This window comes from Myotis brandtii, unplaced genomic scaffold, assembly GCF_000412655.1.
Source record: "Myotis brandtii unplaced genomic scaffold, ASM41265v1 scaffold1466, whole genome shotgun sequence".
NCBI classification, from domain to species: domain Eukaryota; kingdom Metazoa; phylum Chordata; class Mammalia; order Chiroptera; family Vespertilionidae; genus Myotis; species Myotis brandtii.
Genome location: NW_005355270.1, coordinates 187,524 through 195,750, shown reverse-complemented (window position 1 = coordinate 195,750; position 8,227 = coordinate 187,524). Strand labels below are relative to the sequence as shown.

Sequence of the window (8,227 nt, the reverse complement as noted above, 5' to 3'; positions counted from 1 at the left end):
TTGGGGGGGGGGGGGGTCCCATGTGGAGTGGCAGTACCTGAGACCTTGTGATGTGGCTCCTCTAAGCATCTGTGCTCAAGCAGGTAGAGCCTTCTAAGACGTTTAAGAAAACTGGCTTCCACTGTGCAGTGGATTTAGAGGAAGCTCCAGACATGGGTTGCAGGGCTCCGCTAATGATTTGTATGAAAATTGTCTCTCATCTGAGTAGAATCAGGTCAGCAAGGTCCCCTGCTTGGGCACTGAGTGTAGAAAGCCAGAAGGTGGACCTTCTGGGCCCTGTGCTCACCTGTCTCTCCTTAGAGGTGCGGAACTACATCTGTGATGAGTGTGGACAGACCTTCAAGCAGCGGAAACACCTCCTCGTCCACCAGATGCGGCACTCGGGAGCCAAGCCTCTGCAGTAAGTGTGACCGGGTGTCTCCTGGTGGCCACACAGGCACCCAGATCCTCGCTCACTTCCCCCGTCCCCTAGGTGTGAAGTCTGTGGGTTCCAGTGCCGGCAGCGGGCATCCCTCAAGTACCACATGACCAAACACAAGGCTGAGACGGAGCTGGACTTTGCCTGTGACCAGTGTGGCCGGCGGTTTGAGAAGGCTCACAATCTTAACGTGCATATGTCCATGGTCCACCCTCTGACGCAGACCCAAGACAAGGCCCTGCCCCTGGAGCCATCGCCCAGGACCACAGAGGGTCAGGCTGTGAAGCCTGAGCCCACCTGAGGGTGCTCAGCACCTGAACTCAACAGGTGGTAGGTGGGGTGGAAGGACGACTTTCATAGTTCCTCCCATGAGACCTGAAGGCACAGCTGGGCTCACTCTGAGACCCCATGCTGAACCTCACCCCTGTGCTGGAAGGTGGGGGGCTCAGTGCAGGGCCGAGGTAGCCTTTCTGCATCCAATCTGGGACCAGCAGTTTATTTTCCTATAAACATGGACTTGGGGCCAGATACAAATTTTAAATAGAGTCCTGTTCCTCACGCAAGCAGTCACGGAGATTTGTAATCCACTTTTTCGTGCAACAAGAGCTCCACGTCATGCTCGTAATAAATTATTTACAAAGGAGCAGTGTGTGTGCGGGTCCAGTCAGAAGAAGCAAGGCTCCTGGGAGAGGTCAGTGTCCTGCACGGCCCGCTGCCTGCTCAGGAGGGCAGCACTCACTTCGGGGTCACAGTCTCCACGAGTGGCCAGCAGCTGCAAGAAAATACCATGCTCAGTGCAGCACGGACCCAACACCAAGGCACGGGGAGGGAAGCTGGTGACTAGAGCTGACCAGAAAGTGGCCATGTGTTGGGCCTCCGCATGCTCACACTTACATAGTGATTTGGATTATACACAAACACCATGGGGAGAAAACACCGTGGTGAACATTTAGGCGTTACCTCTGCCACGTTAGAGAAGCTCTTTCTGGAGCACCGAGGTATTGATTGCAGCAAAAAAAGACGAGCTTTTGTTATCAGGCCGACAGGGCAGCCCTAGAGAGAACAGACAGAGCCACAGTCAGGTGCCCACACGTGTGCCAGGAGGGGCCGTCACCTGAGAGCTTGCCACGTGGGCCCGTGGGATGTGCCATCTGCCCCTTGGGTTGTAGGATGTGGGCCCGTGGGATGTGCCAATTGCCTGGACAGCCCACCCTTTCACCTGCCTGGCCCTGGAGCTCCTGGGTCCTGCTGGCCAGAGTTGAGAGTACAGCTGTCTCCCCGGCTACGAAGAGGCAAAGCAGCTTGAGATACATGTCCACTGCTATGTGCAGGAAGGCATCATCCTGGGTGAGGGCGTCTTCGTCAAAGTAGGAGAGGAGGCTGATGGTGAGAATAGATGTCAGGTGACACCAAGACCTCCCAGAGAAGGACAGTTGGCACAGGAAGTTCCAGGCCATCTCTGCCATCCGGAGGGAGACCCACTGTGGCCCGACCAGAACAGGGAGTTACCTGTAGAAGGCGACTGGCAGCAGCCTGACATGCTGGTCCGGGGCCAGGAGGAGGAGGAGGTGACCCAGGCCGGCATCTACAACCCAAGGGGCTCAGTCAGCCCTGGCTGCCACCCCCCCGGACCGGTGTCTTCAGAGGACCTTGTGTACCTTTGTGGGCCAGGCAGGTGGACCCCCACATGATAGCTCAGTGCCACCCTGGGGTCCTCGGTGCTCCACTAAATTCTTTTATACGCTTTTGTCCTGATGAAAATGTAGGGCTTATATGCTTTGCAAGAAGATAACCATTTGAAAGTTGCTTCTGAAGGGACTCAAATGTCAAAAGCCACAGTCGGACCCTGCTGGGTCAACTGCGCTCCTAGCCAATGGCGGATGACTAGAGACCATTGGCTATCAGGTCTCAGTGGATTTCTTACCTGTCTCTGTCAACCGAAAGAGCGGCAGCCAGGGCACCTTCCTCTTCTCCAAACACCCCAAGATCTCGGCACAGATGTCCAAAGCCGTCAGGCAGTTGCCAGCCTGTGACCCACAGAAGAGGAAGAATGACTCGGAGGCAGTGGCTGCAGAGCTGAATGTTCTTGCTGGGTTCAGAGCTGGGCACACGTGGGGAAGAGGGACAACCCTCTTCACAGAAGGGAGCCTTTCCTTGTTACAGAGTGTGTCGCTCAAGGCCTCTGATGGAGGGAACTCCGGCAGGAGGAGGTGGCCAGGGACCCTGGGGCCCAAGTGCTGAAATAAGACATCAAAACAAAGTTCCAAGGCCGAGGAGCTCCCACTCCAGTGAGCACAGGACTCCCCCCACCCTGACCCAGGAGGGCTGGGCCCCTGAGGATCTGCAGCTTCAAGAACCTGGGGAAGAACCCTGAGACATGAGGGATAACATACGTGTGGGGTCAGGTATGTCGACAGCAGGCCCATCAAGGAAAAGAAAAACAGGACAACCAGCAGCTGCAAATACAAACAGGGACACTTGCAACGTGAAGTCATCCTTGCTGTCCCCACAGCGCAGTCCTAGGTGTGGAGCAGCATTCCTCATCACCACTTATAGGCCCAGGACACGCACTTTTCCTCTAAGTGGATCTTCTCAGAAAGAAAAATTCCCACTTTTAAGCAGAAATTAATTGTGTAAATTACTGACTGGATCATTTTTATGCTTGTCTTTAAACCAGGCTATTGCCAGGGGTCTCCCTGGTGTGTGCGTGTCCCCACGACAGGTAGCTCATCTGTGCAGTGAGCCACCAGCTCAGCCTCGTTCCCTGGCTTTGTGTCCAGAAATGTTTGTAAAACTCTGGTGGTAAACCCACAGCTACATCCCGCCTCTCTGACCCTGACCGCAGGCACACCCAGGCTGGATGGCGCCTCTGTGGACCCTGTCCTGTCCCCTTGGTACACCAGGCCTTCCAGCAGAACCACCTGAAAACAATCATGGAAGAATCTTATTTGTAGGTTTTTTACTTTAAATTATAATCACCAAAAATAGATTGGCTCAGCAACCGATTTAGTTGCACAGCAGGTGGACACGGGCTGAGCTGACAGGTGGCCTCGAGTGCCCTGGCTACAGGCAGTCCCACAACTCCCAGGAGGGACATTTCAAGGTGCCAGCCTGGACTCAGCACCTGCCCTCCACCTGCCCTGTCTCTCGGCCTGTGCCTAACTGTGGTGCATGTGAACCGAGGGTGTGGAAATGGACACCAGGTTCCACTGGACAGTGGACAGCCCTGCCCGGGGTTGTGATGTGAATAAGAAAAAGATCAATGAAAGCACTTCAAAAATGAAACTAAGATATTCTTTTTACTAATAAACTTGAGAGTCAAAGTCTTATGAAATCTTAAACCCAGCAAATTTTACTTTCCAATAAAGTGTCAGAATCTCCAAACTTCCTGTCTGTGCTTGGGAAAGCTCAGTCGTTAGGTGAGCTCTGAGAAACACCACTGACCAGAACACCGACAACGGGCCTGCTGGGGAGGGAACGAGAAGAGCCGTCCTTGCCTCCTCCGTGGGGCAGCGCAGCCTCTCCAGGCCTCTCCTCAGACTCCCTTTCCCAGCTTGTTGAATCGCAAAGTGCAGCGCAGCAGCGGAGACCCAGGCCGGGCCCGAGGTGGGGGACACTGTGTCAGGGGACTCTGTGTCGGGGGACAGGAGGCTGGGAAGAAGAGAGATGTGTGTCATCACAGGAGCCTGTCAATCAAGTGACCACTGAAAACCTAAGGTCCTTGTTCCCAAAACTGTCACAGTGCAGACCCACCCGCCTAGGGTGAGCCACGAGGGGCTCAGAGTCGGCAGAAACAGCCTGCAGAGCCCAAGCCTGTCATGGGCTCATCCTTGGTTTAGGGTCCAGTTTCTGGTTGCAGCATGCCTGTGCCCTGGACACGAGGCGCGGTAGGACCTGACCAGGGCACTGGTCCCAGTGCCTGAGCTGAGGCCCATGGCCCACAGTCTGCGGCTCGGACCCTACTGACTGCGGTGCTGCTCAGAAAGGTTCTGCGGCAGGTGAAAAACAGGCTGGAAATTCATAATGGGATGGAACGCACTATCTACTCTGTAGAAGGAGGTGGGTGGGCAGGACTTGCCTTCCTTGTTTCCTGAGCAGATTTTGAGCACCCTGACCCTGCAGGGAGACAGGTGCACATCAGGGATAAAAACGAGAGTCACAGAAATGAAAGGCGGCTAGATGGGGACTTAAGATTCCTTCAGTGACCTCACAGCATCCCACATCCAGCAGGATACTGGAGACCGTTGGCCCAGCAGTCCCAGGAGAGTGGGTCAACCAGGTCACTCAGGCTAAGAAACCTGAACAGGGTTTAACTGACTACTTAGGCTGAAATCGGTCTTTCCCAAAACATTCCTGAATTCTCACTCAGGGACCTGTCAGATCAGTTCTGCCGCTGGGTCCTGTAGCACCTGCCCAAAGGCACCCTGTGAACACCTTAAGGTATCCATGGAGATAACCCAGAGCACTTTCTCCCCACACCCCACTGTCAGCACCCACCTGCTGGCAAACTGCCAGGCGTCACGCAGCCTCTGCAGCTCTCGGGGCAGTGGGCTCTGGAAGCACCTCCACCGACAGAGAAGCTCGGGCTCTAGGCGCAGCCACCACAACTGCCGGAGAGAAAGGTCACAAATCAATAGATCAAGGCCCTGAGGTTGGGGCAAGAGCGGTACGTCCACTCCACCAGCTGACACCACCCCCAGCCCGGCTCACATCTACCTAACACTTCAGAAGGTCATGGGCAACATCTCGTGCACTCCATCTCAGGAAGGCTCAGAGCCGTTCCGTGGGGCACCCTCATCTGCCTGTGCCAAGGACATGGATTGGAAACCAGAAGCCTTGCCTAAAGAGGTGCCTGTGCGTGGAGTCGGCCACAATGTCAAATAGCTCAGCCAGCACCCCAATGTCCCCACTGAGCAACACGGGACAGGTCACCCACTGAGCTACAGGGGAAACGCCACCATTGCCTGTGAAGTAGCTCAAGTTCCACGCTGTTAGTGTCAGAATCCCACCAGAGAGAAGGAGAAGGGAGAGAGAAAGCTGTGTTGTCAGGGTGCTAAGACAGCCAGCTACGGCACCCAAAGGTCCCACCCAAGGCCTCTGGCAGAGGCTGAGGTAGCCTCTGTTCATCCTGAGACAGCACCCAAGACGGCAGATGCAGCGAACACGAAGTTACACCCACAGGAGAGCACAGGCCGATACCGTCCAACCTCAGCCAACGCTGAACAGCAGGTGACTGAGCCAATGTCCAGGCACATGGCGGGAAGGCTGCTCCTTCACACTTGTGTGTCCATGCTGCCTGAGGCAGGCCCAGGGTGGCAGCCAGGGGGACCTGTCACCCCACCTGTGTCCTGACATATTCTCCCTACCCCCACTTCTCCCCAAGTTTTTTCTCTTGAATTATAGTAACTGGGATGAGATTTTAGTGGGAAACAGACAACACCTCCAGCAGGAGAGCTGGGCCTACCAGAGCAGAGGTTAAAACCAAGGGGCACTCGGTCTGACAGGTGGTCAGGATCTGGTTGGCTGTCAGGGCGGGGTCTCTGCTTCGGGAGCAGGCCTGGAGGAGCCCCTATAGAAGAGAATGTGCCAGAAGTTTAGCGGTTTGCACGTGAACCCAAGCCCTGAAAGACACTGTGGCTTCCCAGCAGCACCAGACACGAGGCTTCTGCGTGGCCCGGTGGGAGGCAGAGGGAAAGGGAATTACCCTGAAGAAGTGGACGGTAACGTCGTGCGTCAGGGCACCTCCGTGGGAACCCAAGTTTCTCTGCAAAATAGTACAGGTCAGTGAGAGAGCAGCCAATGGTGGGAAGATGAGGATGGTGTCTGACAGGTGGAGGTGTGAAGACAGCTGCCTGTTCACAGCACCACCATGGACCCTAGAGGGCTGCCCCTGCTCACTGCCTCTCCACACTTCTCTGAACAACACGATTTCCCCCCCAGCCTGCCCGCTCTAGTGCCAACACAGGGGGTGGGAGGCCTCCAAGTGTCCGGGTACCCAGTGAGGCAGGGGAGCAGCTCTGTGTGCTGGATGGAGCCCTAGTTCAATCTCTAGTCATAGCTGTGCTTTTCCAAAAACTAGAAAAATATCTCCGGGGTAGAAGCTGTTCCCTGAAGTGAGCAGGGGGCACGTTTATTTGTCACCTTACTGACCCTCCGAGTAAGATCAGAGCCCCGGACACTGAGCCACCTGCAAAATGGAAGGAAACGGGGCCACCTGGTGGCAACAGTGTGGTCACAGCATCACTCAGCGTCAAAAATGGAAAGAGAGATGCATGGTGAGCGAATGGTTTGCAACCTTCATGGGTCCAACAAGGCCGAGACGGTCCTGTGGAGGAGGGAGCGAGCCCGCGCCTGCATTCACTGGCCCACCCGTGTTGGTGGTGGGTGAGGGCTTGCACACCCAGCTCCAGCCAACACGGCTCCACATCCCACGTGATCAGGGCCCGCCTGTGGCAATTACTAGTAGCTCCAATTGACCACAGACACACTCATGAATTCAGGAGCCAGCCCTGAGTGACCAGATCACGCCTCATCCCTGAGTCCCAAGGTCACTTGCATGGCACTTACCAGCTCAGAGTTGACCAAGTGGAAGAACTCAGCGCAGTCAGGGGTAGCTGGTTGTTCTGCCCGGGGGTGGCCGACAAGGACAGACGGAGGGAGTCCGAGGAGGATTCTTAGAGAAGAGGCAGTGCATCAAGGGTGGAGGCATCACCTAACTCTGCTTCTCGAGAACTTAGATCTCAGGGCTGCAAGGACCCTCCCAATTCACTCTTGGAATCAGAGTGTGGTCTGCAGCCCCCATTGTCCCCAGCCTGTGGCTGGCTGAGCACCTGAACCCTATGATAGACACTCAAAAGATGTGACCCAAAACCAAAATGTAAGTTACATTAGAAGCAGGGCACCAGTCTAACTAACTGGAGGGTTTCAGCATTTCATTCTCTGAGCACACAGGTCTTCCTTCTTTTGACATGAGTTCTTTCCAACATTTTGATTCTGGGTCTGAGCAGAAAGTTTTACTCCCAAGTATTTTTCATATCTCCAGGCCCTGCTTCTCCATGGAACCCCAAGAAGCCACCACCACAGGCTGGGGAGCAGGGGGCTGAAAATGAATGACAGACTCCAGTGTTGTTACCTTTTGTACATGAGTAGCTCCCGCTGTCTCTGAAGTTGGGAAGCCATGTCCCACCCGCCTGCCAGAGCCTGGAGCCGGCTGCGGAAAATCCTGAAGAGGAAGTGTCCCCGAGACGGAGCACGGCCGGGGGGCACCACTGGGCCCTGTTCCAGGTCAGCAGCCATCTCCTAGAGAAAAGCAAGGCTGAGACGCTCATGCATTTTCATCTCTAGTTCCAAGTGGTTCTCTGTCCCCAAATGTGAAGGCAGAGAGTCCCTGGGCTTCCTGTCTGCCCCAATGAGGAGCCTGAAATGTTCTTGGGAGAGAAGTCTACACAGGGCTCAGGATAAGTGGGATAAAATCATTAGGAAGTTACAAAACTTTGCGAAAATAAGACTAGCACACGAACACCTTTACCCAGATTCACCCACAATTAATGTTTTACTCCATTTGTCATTTGCTCTTACCCTACACATACAGTGTGGGGGCACACATGTGAGGATGAATTACTCAGGTGAGGACTGTACACAGCAGGCACTTGATAAATGCCTCAGTGCACACGCAGTGTCCTTAACATGCTCAGGTGGCTGCAAAGAAGCAGCCACGCACCCCATCTAATCACTGCCCACCTGACATGTGTGCTCGGCTGTGTCTGCCCTCTTGAGTCACATCAGTCATGAAGGATGTGGAGAACAAGA

At 54.8% G+C, this 8,227-nt stretch overlaps 2 protein-coding genes across 2 annotated transcripts in view; one reads left to right on the top strand and one right to left on the bottom strand.

Moving 5' to 3' along the window:
• ZNF276 (zinc finger protein 276) overlaps positions 1-1,062 on the top strand; it is a 9,389-nt gene extending 8,327 nt beyond the window's left edge. The window contains exons 9-10 of the mRNA XM_005861250.2: positions 301-400; positions 473-1,062. Of these exons, the coding sequence (XP_005861312.1) occupies positions 301-400; positions 473-719 (347 nt within the window). The 3' untranslated portion in view covers positions 720-1,062. The remainder of the gene's footprint in view (positions 1-300; positions 401-472) is intronic.
• FANCA (Fanconi anemia, complementation group A) overlaps positions 901-8,227 on the bottom strand; it is a 39,473-nt gene continuing 32,146 nt past the window's right edge. Inside the window, exons 29-40 of the mRNA XM_014535617.1 lie at positions 7,551-7,717; positions 6,986-7,091; positions 6,123-6,182; positions 5,883-5,987; positions 4,916-5,025; positions 3,916-4,069; positions 2,812-2,874; positions 2,343-2,445; positions 1,928-2,003; positions 1,642-1,798; positions 1,379-1,471; positions 901-1,190 (exon numbers count right to left, since the gene is read on the bottom strand). Of these exons, the coding sequence (XP_014391103.1) occupies positions 1,083-1,190; positions 1,379-1,471; positions 1,642-1,798; positions 1,928-2,003; positions 2,343-2,445; positions 2,812-2,874; positions 3,916-4,069; positions 4,916-5,025; positions 5,883-5,987; positions 6,123-6,182; positions 6,986-7,091; positions 7,551-7,717 (1,302 nt within the window). The 3' untranslated portion in view covers positions 901-1,082. The remainder of the gene's footprint in view (positions 1,191-1,378; positions 1,472-1,641; positions 1,799-1,927; positions 2,004-2,342; positions 2,446-2,811; positions 2,875-3,915; positions 4,070-4,915; positions 5,026-5,882; positions 5,988-6,122; positions 6,183-6,985; positions 7,092-7,550; positions 7,718-8,227) is intronic.